This window comes from Selaginella moellendorffii, unplaced genomic scaffold, assembly GCF_000143415.4.
Source record: "Selaginella moellendorffii unplaced genomic scaffold, v1.0 SELMOscaffold_55, whole genome shotgun sequence".
Classification (NCBI taxonomy): domain Eukaryota; kingdom Viridiplantae; phylum Streptophyta; class Lycopodiopsida; order Selaginellales; family Selaginellaceae; genus Selaginella; species Selaginella moellendorffii.
The window spans coordinates 487,628-502,271 of NW_003314316.1; the positions used below are offsets into that span (position 1 = coordinate 487,628).

A 14,644-nucleotide genomic window follows, 5' to 3' on the forward strand; every position below is an offset into this window, starting at 1 on the left:
ATGGGCTAGGGTTTTAGGAGCTCGGAGAGAATGTAGCGTCGCAATGGAGCTTCCGCGATCGCCTGGGGCAGCGTCGGCGCCTCTCTGGACGATCGCGGAAGAAGATGAGTTGCCAGAATCGGCCGCGCTTGTCAAAGATCGTCTTGTCTATGGCTCGGCAGGCTCGGATTTGCTGGAAGCGGTGTTGGATGATCGCAGGCAGGGAGATCGCGCTGAGAAATCTGGGATTTCGGCTCCAGATCGATGGTCCCCGGGGAGGAGGCTCAAGAAATCGCGCACGGCTCCAGCCATGACAAGCGATTACAGCAAGCGGTGCGGCGATGATGACAAGCCTAGGCTTGAATCGGCGGCACGCATCGCCAGGCAAGCGGCAGTAGGATTTTGCATCTACATTGCGATCGGCGTGCTGATCTACGTGTGGAGGCGCGATGAATTCTCGGGCACAAGGACTCACACGCTCGTCGACGCCCTGTATTTCAGCATCGTGACGATGTGCACGATCGGGTATGGGGACATCGCGCCGGTTTCGTCCACCACGAAGCTCTACTGCTGCGTTTTCGTGGTGATTGGTATGGGATTCATCGACGTTTTGCTCAGTGGAATGGTCGCTTACATCCTGGAGAGGCAAGAGGAGCTTCTCATGGGCGCTGTGGAGGGTGGCCGCCATCAAACTGCGAGGTGCGTCTTGGTTAACACGAGAGGTATGTTCTAGTTGGATCTCAAACACTTGCAAGGCTGAGAGTTTTTTCCTTTGTTCTTTCAAGGACGTATGAGGAAGCGAATGAAGGTGGTTCTAGCACTGGCGGTGGTGATCGGGTGTGTGACTTTGGGGACTTTGGCTGTGCACAAGCTGGAGAAACTTAGCTGGATGGACTCGTTCTACTTGTCGTGCATATCGGTGACGACGGTGGGATATGGCGACCACGCGTTCGAGAGCCTGGCGGGAAGGCTGTTTGCTTCGATGTGGCTGCTGATAAGCAGCTTGGCTGTCGCTCGGGCTTTTCTATTTCTCGCAGAAGCCAGGATTGCGAGGAGGAACAGGCTGATTGCCAAGTGGGTGCTTACGAGAGAAATGACGGTCGGTGATCTAGTTGCAGCGGATATTGACAACAATGGCTTTGTCAGGTATGTGCCATCCATTATCTACGTTTGCTAAAACACTGCCTTTTTTGTTCTTTCTTTGCAGCAAATCCGAGTTCGTGGTTTATAAGCTAAAAGAGCTCGGCAAGATTTCTCAAGACGATATAATGGAAGTCTGTCGCCAGTTCAATATTATGGACCGTGACAATTCTGGAAGAATCACGTTGTCCTGCCTCAGTGATGCAGTTTGAAGCCCATTTGCTAAGCCTTTCTTGTCGACAGCGCGTAAGTTTCTGCGGCTACGGTTTCGTACACGAACTAACCATACTTCTCTTTGCAGAAGTTTGCTGGCAATTTTTTATTCACTAGCGAATGAGTTATGCACTCTTTAGAGCAGTTTACAGGTCCGGCTAGTCAGTGTGACTGCTAGAAACAACGAGGGGCAAGTGGTGAGCACAGTGATTAGATTCCGTGAAACTGTGCAGCAAGGGATTTTAGCAGAAGGAAGGATTATCTTATCTACTCCGGGCACTAGTTGGACGTTTACGTGCGGACAAAGTTGAAGTATGCAAGGATGAGTTTACGGACGTTTTTAGCAGCACTTCTCTGCGGACGTTGAAAGAGCTGTTACACGCAAGCATGGTGGAGGCAAGAGCAGTGTCCAACAATATGTTCGACACTTTGGTACTGGGCTATGCGGTGACAATTAGTAGCGGACCTTTGTTTGCTGCACTTACGGCCTGTAAGAGGCACGGAAGAAGCAAGACTAGAGCGTGGACAAAGTCTGAAGAAGTGAAAGGGATGTGAAGCTGCAAAAGCCAATCGTTGTGCAACATCTTCGTGGGAAGCACTCAGCTGATATGTGTGGACGTATGGAGGACAGATTGCTCCGCGACAGAGTGGTCTCATAGAACGCTTTGCTGCTGGGATATGTGAGCAACGACCTGGCTTTGGATCTATTCCCGTATATCGAGTTCTACGAAGGCCGCACTCAGGGCTTGTGCAAGCGTGGCCAACTTAGAGCAGGCTTGTGAACTTGGGCACAGGGATGTATGACCGACGCTCGCAAAGTTTTGGAAGTTATGGTTACGCATGACGTGGATACTGGGCTACGTGGAGAATGAGCTCGCTCTGGAGCTTTTGAAACGGATGCAGTCAACTGGTTGCTCGAAGTCCACAACTTGATGCTGCTCTCATGGCCTGCGGAAAATTGGTGGATATGATGGTCGGAAGAACGGAGGTTCTTAGACGTGAACTTGAGAACAAGAAGACAGCCTGCCTGGTGAGCCATCAAGTTGTTTGCGTCGAACTCGCTAAGAAGTGATCCTCAAGCTTTTCGATGAGAAACTGAAAAGAGCTTTTCGACGAAATGGACGACTTTTTTCGGTTAGTGGGGTTTGCTTAGAGCAAATGTCCACTGTGCGGGGGATCCAGAAGTGACGGAGGCTGAGTGGGTCGAATCGGTTCTTTCTTTTTGGCCTCCCGATCATAGCTGGGTCCGTCATTGGCTACGTTGGCATCGCTCAGATCGTTGCTGGGAGGTAACAAGCATTTTTTTTTTTCACTTTAATTGATTTTCTGGGATTCTAGAACTGAGGTTGTCCACGAGCGCGACGAGAGGGATTGGGAGCTTCTCAAAGTGACGCAGGCCCTTTCCAAGGAGGGGATTCTCAAGAACTTCAAGCAGAGGAAACCCACCACACTCGAGGAAGAGCTCAAGGTGATTGCTCTTGATATGCGAGTAAGATGTAATTGTTTCTGTAATGCAGGCGATCCAGCAGCAAGTAGACATCAACAACTTCCGAGTACAAGAAAGTTCCACGGCCCGGAGAGAAAGCCGACAAGTGAATGGTATATCAAGCGATCGATCAACCTTTCCATTCAGTCTTTTTGCCTGGATAGGATCACGAGAAACGCAAGTGTCAAGGAACAAAGCTCACAGAGGTTTACGCAATTCGTGGGAGCGATCTCAACCATAGTCGCATTTGGTGAGTGAATATTTTGGATTCTCAATCTGAATCGCTGACAGTCGCGAACTACAAATCCAGGAGTGTATGTTATTTAGGCGTGTCTCCCCGAACCTTGGCTTCATTATCTTGGAATAACGTCCTATCCTGAGAAGTAACCTTTGGAAATCTACAAAGCTTTTTTATTGTTAGCTCACAGGTATTGGGCTGTTGTGGTCCCTAGGCTTTTTATGCTTGCAATTCCGTTTGTTCTTCTCACTTACGCGAGTTTGAACCATCTGGCAACACCCCCAGCTTCGTCCTTGAACACCTTGTTTGGTAAAAATTGGATCATACAATCTATCCTATTTTTTCTTATTGATAAGTGGCACATTCTAGATGATCACACGCGGGAGCCAGTAACAGTTGCTGGTGGACAGGCAATTCAGCCCATCGGGGATTTGCCATTAGTTCAAGTGAATCGGGCAATGTTTGTGAAACCTCTCGGATGAGGTCATGTGAAAACTTGTGATCAAGGAGGATCATTAAAGGAGTTTTTTTTAAAGAGCTAGATAGTATGGCACGCTTCTCCACAGCTACAAGATGGTGGTAATCTAAATAACTATCTTCAAGATCTTTTACTTTATATGACGAAGGATGTGAAATTGATTCTGTTCTATCCATGAGGATTGACATGTAGGCGCTGACGAGTGAAATATAGAGTGTAGGCAGTGAGAGTAGGTACAAGACTTTCCAAAAACAAGTATTATTATTAAGGAAAAAATGAGTTTACATATTTTGTGCTCAGTCTTTGAATTCTTTAAAGTACATAAGGACTTTGGCATTACTTTGGCACAATAAACTCCTCTAGAATGCTCCCAACACTAGAATGCTGTTCAATATATGATTCACATGGTTGGGCTGGTAAGTATTATTCTAAAAGCAGTTATTTATTTATTTTTTTCGGCTTTGGTGAGCTCGTCTCCAGAAATAGAAATCATATTTTGTATAGAGTTAAATTTAAAAATTTTAAACATCAGTTTTTCTAAGTACTTCTAGAAGAACTTGGACTATAATAACATTGTGGTCATTGCATCCAATCCAACCTACCCTCTCGCCCTACTCTCTTGGTCTAAGTGAGAAAAATGTAAAGGGTGTTTGACCAAAATCTAACCTCTTACATATTATAAATCTTACACACCCAAAGCTCTAGTCACTTGCAAATTTAACGATGTTGAGATTGATATGTTTTGCTACTTTACTCTCAGTTGTGTATTCTGGATATAACTTGAACTCCTCCAATTTTATCAAAGAGGCATCTACTATTTCTGAGTTAGAAGAGTATGATTACATTATCGTTGGAGGAGGAACTGCTGGATGTCCATTAGCAGCTACGCTTTCTGAGTATTTCAAGGTACTTGTTCTAGAACGTGGAGGTTCACCATATAGAAATCCAAATATTACACAACAATCAAATATTGCAAATGCCCCACGCCAAGACCCTGCATTTCAACAATTCACATCTGAGGACGGGGTTGCTAATCTTCGAGCAAATGTATTGGGTGGAGGGAGCAGTATAAATGGAGGGCTCTATTCTCGTGCAGAGTTGAGTTTTCTTCGCCAAGCAAAGCTAGATGAGACAACTGTGAATAAGTCATATGCATGGGTCGAAAAGGTTGTAGCATTTGAACCAACTTACAAAAATGCATTTCAATCTGCTACTCGTACTGCTCTTGTAACAGTTGGGGGTATAATTCCAGAGTATAATTTTACATATGATGATGTAATTGGAACTAAGACAGCAGGAATTACATTTGATCTTAATGGACACCGGCATCCATCCCCAGATTTGCTTTTTGAATATGCGAATCCTCACAACATTCTGGTTCTTTTACATGCAACTGTAGAAAGGATCATTATAAGAAATAAAGGTACTTTAAAAATTAGTTATTTAATGCTTTATATTTATATTCTGATTTAGGATCCGCAAAGTCAGCATTTGGAGTTATGTTTAAAGACAATATTGGTCAAACTCACACTGCAATATTAAATGAGAAAACTGGAGGTGAAGTAATAGTTTGTGCAGGTGCTCTTGGAAGTCCACAATTACTAATGCTAAGTGGAATTGGCCCAATAGAACATCTTAAACCCCTTGGTATGAACTTGGTACTGAATTCTCCTCAAGTTGGAAAAGAGATGAGAGATAATCCATCAGGAGTAATGGTATTACCATCTCCAATTCCACTTGGTAATTTTTGGAGTCCTCTTACTGTTGGAGTTGCAAGTGCTGGCTTTTTAGTGGAAACAATGGGACTTGGAACTTCAGGTCGGCTTTTAGTGAAAGTTAAAGGTCCACAATCTTTTGGAGAGCTGCTTCTCAAATCCAAAAATGCAAGTGAAACTCCATCTGTGAGGTTTAACTACTTTAAAAGCCCAGAGGATATACAAAGATGTGTTGCTGGAATAAACACCTTAGAGGAGATGGCTTTATCAAGTGTTTTTGCACCCTATCGATATGATAACCAAACGCTGCCATCAGGAGGTACTGTTTTATTGCCAAATCGACGGAATTCTTTGTTCCTAAAGAGCATCAACAGCACTATAGCTGATTATTGCAAGAAAAATATTGGAACATTTTATCATTATCATGGTGGCTGCCTGAAAGGGGAAGTTATCGATGATAACTACAAGGTTATTGGTACCAATAATTTACGAGTTGTAGATGGCTCTACGTTTAAATCCTCTCCAGGGACAAACCCTCAAGCTACAGTGATGATGTTAGGACGATATGTGGGAACTAAATTACTTCTGGAGAAAGAGAAAAAGAAAAAGAAATGTTAGACTCAATTAAATAATAAGATAATAAAACGAATTTTTCCGTCTTTGCCTTTATTTCTTCTTAGGTGTCGCAAATCGCTCCAGCAGTGGCGCCCCTAGAGCCTTCTCTTTTCACTGCATAAGTAAGGGATTCTAGCAGAGCAGGAGATGGAGAGTTCTGATGAGCCCGAAATTTTCTTCCCGTTTGATGACCAACCGAGACAAGCCGGCAGAGGCGAAGAAGAAATGCGGTGGTTTCTTTGACGATCCGGAAGATTATTCGCCGCAGAGAAAGGAGAGAGAAGCGAACGAATTTCTCTACCTCCTGCTCTTGGATCGTGAAAAATTCTATGCGTCAAAGGTTCGCGTGGTTCTCTTTAGCTGGCTCTTGACACCCTGGCTTGCGTGGCCGTACTCAGTGCTTCCAGGATCAAAAAGAAGAAGTCGTCGAGCTGACTCCTTCCTTGTTTTTCAATCACAGCTTTTTCCAGATGGATGCAAAAGAGTGGCATGTCCTTTCTAAGGAAGCAGCGGCTGCAAAAGAGTGATGGCTTTCCTCATACATCTCGCCAGACACTTGGAACGCGTTCTTACTATGGGCACACAACGTATCTCTCGACCTTCGAGGTTCTATAACGCGTCTTTCGATACAAAGGAATGAACCTTTGGCTTAAAACCAAGATCAATTATGTGCTGAGTTGAGATGGCCGAGTTGGTCCAAGGCGCCAGATTAAGGTTCTGGTCCGTAAGGGCGTGGGTTCGAATCCCACTCTCAACAGGTGAAATCGTTTTCTCGGTTGTAAGACAAATGGCGTTATTTTGGGATTTGATGGCGCTTGCCAAGTTGCCATCTTCAAGGTGGCGGTGATTTTTACCTTGACGTTCTACACGAATGGTGAAAACGTCACAGCGTGAAAGTTACCTCGCTAGGATCATCAGGTAACAGTGGCAAGGAATGGAAATGTTGGTGCTCGAAAAATTTGCAGCAATCAGCATGGGTTCAAGCATGGAGCATGACCTCCTGGTATACTCACTGCTGCAAGCCTGCCGGGTCTGGAGCAACGACGAGGACTGTGTCCTCCTCACCGCTTACAATGCCAGATGGGAGCATCACCCTCGACCACTTCACGTCTGCCTCTGGACCAAGTCGCGCATGGATGAAGCTCCCGCTCCCGCCCGGCTCCTTCTTTGACATCATCGCCTCCTCCGTAGGCCTGGTGCTCATCCGGCAGCCGTTGTGGCCCGACCGTGAGACTCCAGGGGTAGAGTTCACAGTGCGAAATCCAACCATCAGGAGATAGCCAGGCGAATAATCTACAGACCCGGGGACTGGGGAATTCAAGTTGCAATCATGCTTGCGGGTGCCGAGGTTTTCTTCGTCTAAGATCTTCGACAATCTTCCTCCGCAAAGGCAGGAGAGCGTGTCCGCCAAGCAGATGACTACGTCGGCAGCGGTGTTCTTGCTGGAACATCAGATCGAATCGCTCGAGACAATGACCAGCAAGGATGTGAGATCTTCTGGCTTCACCAAGAGTGAGTTCACAAATCTCCTGATCAATTATATCTAAAGATGTGAACAATTTGTTCTCCTATGCAGAATGCCTTCGAGGTTTGAAACTTTCTTGGCAGGCTGGAACTTTTGGAGTACGCAGACTCTCTGGAGGCCTCTGGGAGAACTCTGACTTCGTTGCCAAGAATGAGTTCTTCTTTCTTGACAAGTACGGCATGAAGAAGAGTCACGCTTCTCGCTTCCTGGAACACAAAGAAGAAAACAAGCAGCACAAACTTCGACAATGTTGGTGTTATGGTATGGTCAAATACTTGGTGCGATATCACATTTCTTAGATCCAAACCCGAACCTTTGGTTGACGCAGAGTTTTCCGCAATCCTAGAGTGAAAGCGGCACCTCTTCTCCTTCGTCACCCTCTTTGTCTTTGTCACTGCCAATTCGCTATAAGAACCACCTCGCTTTCGTTTCATGGTGGTGGTCGATCCACCACCATTTGTTGTCATTGTCATCCAAGATAATGGAAGACTTACTGTCAGACGATAGGTTTCCACTCACCTTTCTCTTCGCTTGTCTCTCTTGGTCATCAAACTGGAAGGTCTTTCATCCAGTCCGGCTCATCAGAATCCTTGTCGGCCTCTCCTCCTCCTCTACTAGAATCACGAGACAGCCACAAATCGCTTCCTGAAGGATGTGAAATCTCCTTATAAAGCAGCTCTACAGAGAAGAGGTATTAATTCCTAGAAAATATAGAAGATTTCAAGCTGGCGAAGCATACTTTGTATCCAGGTGTCCCATGCCACCTTTTACGACAGCAGTAACATCCACAACTTCATCAGTTCTAAACGCTTGCTCAGTCTTGCATCATGACTTAGCGTCTTTCACTAGGTTATCACCTTGGACAGATAGAATTGAACATTCTGGGCAAATGTGTATGTAAATCTTGTATTTTTTATTTTGGACTTTCCTGATGTCACTTTTAATTTTTATCTTGATGAGATCTCTCACCAGCGTAAAGTTAGTAATGCTGGCTACAAATCCTTGAAATTTTCTTCACAGATGCAAGATGGAGTTGTCTGTGATAATCTAGGTTATCTTGTGTTTTCGCTGGAACGAAGCAGCAAAGGTCAAATATCTAAAGCTCTTTACTCTGCTTAAAAAGCAAAAGAGTAAAGGGGTGCAAGCTTGCTTAGGACGTATTCTTTCTCTCTCTTTGATCTGCTTGTGATCAGCTGTGAATGGTGAACTACCCTTCCCACTCAGCTGAACCAGATGGTGAGCGCACTCCCTATGTCCTCTTGCTTTCAGTTCTATGCGCATATAGTTCAAGTGCCAGCCAACGATTCTCAGGTATTGATGGATTAAAATACGATAACATGTACCAATGATTTTGCAAGAACCGCATCAAGAAAAATGAATCGACAACAACATTTCAAAACATGTCCAGGCCTCGTTTTTCCTGGTTGGCAACCGAACTTACGACTGTAAGCAATAGCATGACACTCATCTTGTTTGTACATAGATTAATAGCATTGAAAAGTTTAAATGATACAAGTTTTCAAGCTGGCAAAGCATACTTTGTAGAGAAGAACGTTGTTAAGGCCATAGTTGTAAGTGCTGATGGTCGTGCTGGTGGCGTTTCCAGCAGCATCGCGAAAAATTCCCGTGCCACCTTTCACAACAGCAGTAACATCCACAACTCCATTAGTTCTAAACCCCTGGAAGTTAAAGTAGGCTCCGTCCAAATCATAAAACTTGAACTGACCCTTGCGAAAAGAGATCGATCCGTCTGACGCCGTGGAAACAAGCACTGCAAGTAGGACCCCAACTTGTCTCGAGCTGTACTCAGGTCCTTCAGTGAGTTTTGTCGAGAAAAGCAGGGGATAGCCAAAGGGATATGGAGGAAGGCGTTTGCATCCACTCCCTGGGATGCTCACAAGGTTTGATACCTGAGAATCGTTAGCTGGAACTCGAATTATATGCGCATAGAACACAAAGCAAGAGCATTTAGAATCTTCCCCACAGGCAGATCCAAGAGCTAGAAACAGCACAACCAAGATGAGTGTCATGTTATTATTGCCTCCCCAAAGCTTGATGAATTTGTGCTAAAGAAGCAAGTTCGGTTGCCAACCAACGTTGAAAAAAGTTGAAATGTTACTGTTGATTCTTTTTTATTGATGGATATATTTAGAATATACTTAATTATTTTAGAATATCTACCATCTAACGGTTGTTATTCATTTAGATTAATTTTGTATTTATAATTTATAAACATGTTTATAATAAACTTTCTTAAACCCTTTCTAGTATGTTCATTTTTATTCTATCATATAATGGTTGATATGCAATAAGATTAATCTTGTGTTTATAAATTACAAACATGCTTATAATTATAAACTTTATTTGGTTAATTGAATTAATAAGTAATAATAAAAGTAATATTAAGCAAACAATTTGTTTTAATTATTATTATTAGTATTATGTAATATAATACTATTACCTTCGTGACAAAAACAAAAGGTTCAGGGTTTAAGAAGGAAAGAAAAGGGATATCACATTTTTGTTTGGAGCCCTAACCCGTGTAGGGTTTTTTCCTCAGCTGAGTTCTCTCGCCTCCGGGCATGGCGGCCGATCTCAACGCCGTCTATACGCTCCTCCAGAAGGCGCTGAGCCCGGAAGAATCCATGCGCAAGTCGGCCGAGGCAAATCTCACGGCGCTTGAGAGTCTGCCGGGTTTTTGCTCGTGCCTGCTGGTATGTAAATAAATCCCTTCGATACCTTCCCTCTCCAGGGCTCTCATGGAAATTTCGCCTCCAGGAGATCATAGCGACGCGAGACTTGGACGATCAGAGCGATGCGCGATGGCTGGCTTCGGTTTATTTCAAGAACAGCATCAATCGTTACTGGAGACATAGACGCGATGCGCCGTAAGTGGTTTGCGCAATGCGTCTTGGTTATTCTTCTTACGGAATTCTTTTTCCAGTGGGATTCCCGACGTAGAGAAACCATATCTACGTACGAAGCTCCTTGGCTTGATAAGGGAGGAGAATCAAAAGGCATGTCCTTGATAGTTTCTTTCTCACAAGCCATTTTTTGTTGACATTCTTTGGTGGATGCACAGGTTGCTGTTCAGCTCGCTGTGTTGATCGCAAAGATTGCTCGGATCGACTATCCTCGCGAATGGTATCTCGTAGAGCATTGGCCAAGTTTCACGCATTTTGGTTGCTGGCTGCATTGTCACTAGAGAAAGCGTTTCCAGGCTTGGTTTCATCTGTGGCTCATGGTTTGCAGGCAAGACTTGTTTCCAAATCTGCTACAGAACCTCCAGTCCTCGGACGTGCTTACTACTCTGAGAGTGTATATGGTTCTTTACCAGATATTGAAGGAGCTTTCTACAATGCGTCTCGCAGCACACCAACAGAACTTTCACACGGTATTAGCTCGTCCAGCAATTGACGCTGAATGCACCTATTTTAATAGCTTCTTGCAGATCACGTCTCAACTATTCGACTTCACTTGGCAGCACTGGTGTGCTGATACTCAGGCTATCGTTAATGAGTTTTCGGCCTTCCTTTCGAGTTCAGATAGATTTGTGTCGTCCACACAAACGTTGCCAATGATCCTCGAGAGATGGTTACTATGCGTAAAAGTTCTCGGTCGTATGCTAGTATTTGGTTTTCCTAGCGATTTGAACTCTGTACAGGTATGATTGTTCCTGCAGGTGATATTACTAGTCTGATGTTTTATTTTATTCATTCATGATAGGAAGTCCCACCCGTTAAGCAGGTTTGTCCAGCTATCTTACAAACGATTAAGTCGTTCCTACAGTACAGTAAGATATACTTCAATGTGCAGGGTATACACTCACTCACCATTGTAACTTGCAGGAGCGGCATTTCCTGGCACACATCAATTGCATTCTTTTATGGAGAAGGCACTATTAAAACTTATGAAAGTTCTGGTTACGGTTCAAAATCATCATCCATTCTCGTTCAGCAGCGAGCTTGTTCTTCCTCCAGTCCTCAACTTCGCCTGCGACCAGATAACGGAGCAGAAGTGGGACACTGATTTGTTCGAGCCTTTCTTAATGCGATGCATGCATTGCGTTCAACAAGTATTGCAATGTAAAGCGTATAGGCCAAGTAAAACAGGGCGAGTTCTTGGTGAGATCTCTTTAACAAGAGACGAGACCAAAGCCAAGCTAGCTAGACAGGCTGAACAGCTACTGAGCTCGTTACTGGACAAGAAACGCGTGTTGCTGCTATGTGAGACGCTCTTGAGAAGGTTTGCTCTAGAAACACAGCTTCAGTATTCTGACCGTATGCTCTCTATAACCCAGGTACCTTGTCTATACGTCCAAAGATTTGGAAGACTGGGCACAGGATCCAGAAGGATTTCATCACGAGCAATCTCTAGTGCAATATCATGACAAACTTCGACCCTGTGCGGAGGCGCTCTACATTGGATTATTTGAAAATCATCGTGAGGTAGGCTGGCGACGTAAATAGGTACTATGTTCTTGTCGGATCATGTTTTTTGTTACAGGTTCTTACACCTTATGTTGTTGAAGTGCTTCAACAAGTATCACAAGATTGCCCGCCACCAGAACCAGATGCAATTGTGCAGTTAAGCCCGGCTTTGCTTACTAAAGAAGCTGTTTATGCTGGGATTGGTCTTGCATATTATGACCTCCATGACTACATTGACTTCAAGCTTTGGTATGGTCTTTTGTAACTCACGATTTCAGTATAACCGCAAAAGACTCTGTTTAATCAGGTACGAAGGGGCTTTGGTCAAGGAGTTGAGGAATCTTCATCCCAACAACCGATTACTTCGCAGAAGAATAGCTTGGCTTGTCGGGCAATGGGTCAGTAAGGTATGTAATGGTTGAAATCCTCGGATTCCTAGCTGACTTTAAGATTCCTCAGATCGATAAGGATTTGAGGAGGCCGATTTACGTTTCGCTTTTAAGATTACTTGGCGATGGTGATCTTGCTGTCCAGGTATGTATTCGGCTTGTTTAGTACATACTTGTAAGACCACCCGTGCAGCTAGCTGCTTGCCATTCCTTGCAAACTCTGATTGATGATGTCCACTTCTATGAAGAAGAGTTTGTGGAGTTCGTTTCTCCATGCTTGGAGCTTCTTTTCGTGTTTATGAAAAATGCTCAGGAGCTGGACTCGAAGGTTAGTGTTCTTTATTTCTATATTGTCGTTACTTCTTTTGCGTTGTGCAGCTGCAAGTATTCAGCTTGGTCACGCTTATCATTGAACGCCTTGGGGAGAAAGTCGTGCCATGCACGGAGAAGATTATGATATTTCTACCTCAAGTACGAGAATTTTCTCTTCTTTTGTTTTTAATGGATTTTTTTTTTCGGTGCAGGTTTGGCAGAACTCTGAGGGACAAAGTCTCTTGAAGATTCAAGTGGTTTTGGCCTTGCAACGGCTTGTTGCAGCCCTCGGTTCACAGTCACCGTGCTGCTATACTCTACTCGTTCCCATCCTACAGCATGTGACTGACGTCAATCAGCCTGATGAGCTCAACATACTAGAAGATGGCTTGCAGGTAGCCAGTTTCTATTAACTTGAATTTATCGCTAATTTCGTCTATAGCTGTGGAGCACAACTCTTAGACATGCTCCAGTTATGATCCCTGAGCTCCTGGTTTTCTTCCCTCACCTGGTGTCCGCATTGGAAAGAAGCATCGACCATTTAGAGGTACTTGCAACAAAAAAAAATTGTTTTCTTTTTCATTGGTATAAATGTTTGGCGCAGGTCTCTATGGGGATCGTTGAAAGCTACGTTCTTCTCGGTGGCGCAGAATTTCTAAGTCGTCATGGTGCTGGTGTAGCCAGCATCTTCAAGATGGTGATTGGTCATGTTAAAGAAAAAGGAACAATTCGCGCGTTATCGGTTCTAGATACGCTGATTCAGGTACTTTACACCTCATTTTGGATCGCGCTGCCCTTACTACGTGTTTCTCTCGTGCAGTGTTTTCCTGTGGATGCACCGCCGCTGTTGGAAGAGACCTTGCAGGTAGAGTGTGAGATCAGAATCGGGCTTTGGAGTAACGCTCTTTTGTTTGTGTCGGCAGTCGCTCTTCGTGATTGTGATTAATGGCCGGGATGAAAGTGATGCTGTGAGGGCAATGGCGGGAGCTATTTTGGCACGAGTTCTCGTTCAAAACAGTAATTTTTTTGCACATTTGAGTGAGCAGCCATCTCTGTCGCTCAAGTTGCAACAATCAGGAGTGTCTCTCAGCGCAAGTCCGGTGGTGCTATTTTTCGATTCCTGGCTAGAAAAGGTCGATGTCTGGGGTGACTTTAAATTTCCATAGCCTCATGACTCGTATGGCAGGTCGATTCCTTGACAACTGCGTCAAAACGAAAGGTGTGCGGGCTTGCGCTTTGCATTTGGTTGACGTCCCGGGAGCCGCTTATACTCGACAGACTGGAGCAAATATTGGGGTGAGGTTTCTGGCTTTGTATTCTCTCTGTGTTTATGGGATTGTTTCCAGAGTGTGCACAAGCATTCTCGAAGATGAGAAGAGCGGAGTTGCAACAGGCAGGTCAGGATATCTTTGCGTGCGTTGTTTTGTCCACTCACCGCCATCTCCTTCCTACAGTGGTGATTACAACTGGCAAAACACAGAAGACGGGAGCGAGTCTTTCAGGAAGCAACAGGTGTGGTTGTGGTTTCCATTCTCTAACTCATTGTAACTTGTGATGAAATTCCTTCCAGATTATCAACTCGGATCCTGTGAACAATCTCTCGCTCGCTCCCTTGCTCAAGGAGCAGCTGCGGACTTGTGCCAGCCTCCACGGCGAGGCGGCATTCAACGTTGCTCTGTCGAGATTACACCCCAGGCTGATCACGCAACTACAGCAGCTATGACGGCGATCTCAAATCTCTGGGTGCTCGGTTCTCAAGGACACGCTGTAAAAAAATGCGAGCTAGGTGACAAGTTTTTTTTCTCGGGTTTCAAGTAAGTCCATCGTCTATGTACTTCGCTTACCTTTGTGTGCAGGATTTTACTGAGCAAGGCGGGGGGGTAAAAATAAGCCATAAAAAGAAAAAACGAATTTTGTGTCGCGTGTTTCGTGTGATGGTCCAAAATGGGATCATAATAATCGTGTAAAAAAATTCAAATTTGTTTTGTTTTAAATATCTAACTTTGTGTATAAATTTATAAACGCTGATTACTTTAGATTAAACTCAGTTTTAATAGCGAAAAGTCACTTTTTTAAGAGAAGAAGGTAGAACAGATCATACCACGCGCCCTTTCCTTGCCAAGC

At 44.4% G+C, this 14,644-nt stretch overlaps 3 protein-coding genes, 1 non-coding gene and 1 pseudogene across 5 annotated transcripts; all 5 read left to right on the forward strand.

Annotated features, from left to right (window-relative positions):
- The first annotated feature begins 12 nt into the window (after positions 1-12).
- On the forward strand, positions 13-2,450 carry LOC9661943 (two-pore potassium channel 5). Of its 2 annotated transcripts, none has more exons than XM_002982734.2 (4): positions 13-701; positions 765-1,125; positions 1,187-1,365; positions 1,421-2,450. In XM_002982734.2, the coding sequence occupies exons 1-3, from the start codon at positions 44-46 to the stop codon at positions 1,329-1,331; spliced, it is 1,164 nt and encodes a 387-aa protein (XP_002982780.1). In that variant the 5' UTR covers positions 13-43; the 3' UTR covers positions 1,332-1,365; positions 1,421-2,450. The 2 variants fall into 2 exon arrangements, with proteins under 2 accessions (XP_002982780.1, XP_024543672.1); XM_024687904.1 differs by having other exon boundaries at positions 1,424-2,450.
- Positions 2,173-3,206, forward strand: LOC112350870 (annotated as a pseudogene).
- Positions 3,207-4,257: 1,051 nt separating this feature from the next.
- On the forward strand, positions 4,258-5,867 carry LOC9661944 ((R)-mandelonitrile lyase-like). Its single transcript, XM_024687852.1, has 2 exons — positions 4,258-4,774; positions 5,008-5,867. Exons 1-2 carry the CDS (start codon positions 4,258-4,260, stop codon positions 5,865-5,867), a joined length of 1,377 nt encoding a protein of 458 aa, XP_024543620.1.
- A 673-nt stretch (positions 5,868-6,540) lies between these two features.
- On the forward strand, positions 6,541-6,621 carry TRNAL-AAG. Its single transcript has one exon. It is a non-coding gene; the product is annotated as a tRNA-Leu (tRNA).
- A 3,300-nt stretch (positions 6,622-9,921) lies between these two features.
- Positions 9,922-14,521, forward strand: LOC9662318 (importin-11). The gene is made up of 24 exons (XM_024687900.1): positions 9,922-10,103; positions 10,168-10,277; positions 10,334-10,406; positions 10,472-10,533; positions 10,642-10,783; positions 10,841-11,053; positions 11,116-11,182; positions 11,238-11,634; positions 11,690-11,837; positions 11,896-12,068; positions 12,127-12,226; positions 12,279-12,353; positions 12,402-12,536; positions 12,587-12,679; positions 12,733-12,915; positions 12,963-13,067; positions 13,125-13,283; positions 13,341-13,385; positions 13,444-13,653; positions 13,707-13,816; positions 13,867-13,917; positions 13,975-14,032; positions 14,091-14,334; positions 14,377-14,521. Exons 1-23 carry the CDS (start codon positions 9,972-9,974, stop codon positions 14,241-14,243), a joined length of 2,994 nt encoding a protein of 997 aa, XP_024543668.1. The 5' UTR covers positions 9,922-9,971; the 3' UTR covers positions 14,244-14,334; positions 14,377-14,521.
- The last annotated feature ends 123 nt before the right edge of the window (positions 14,522-14,644 follow it).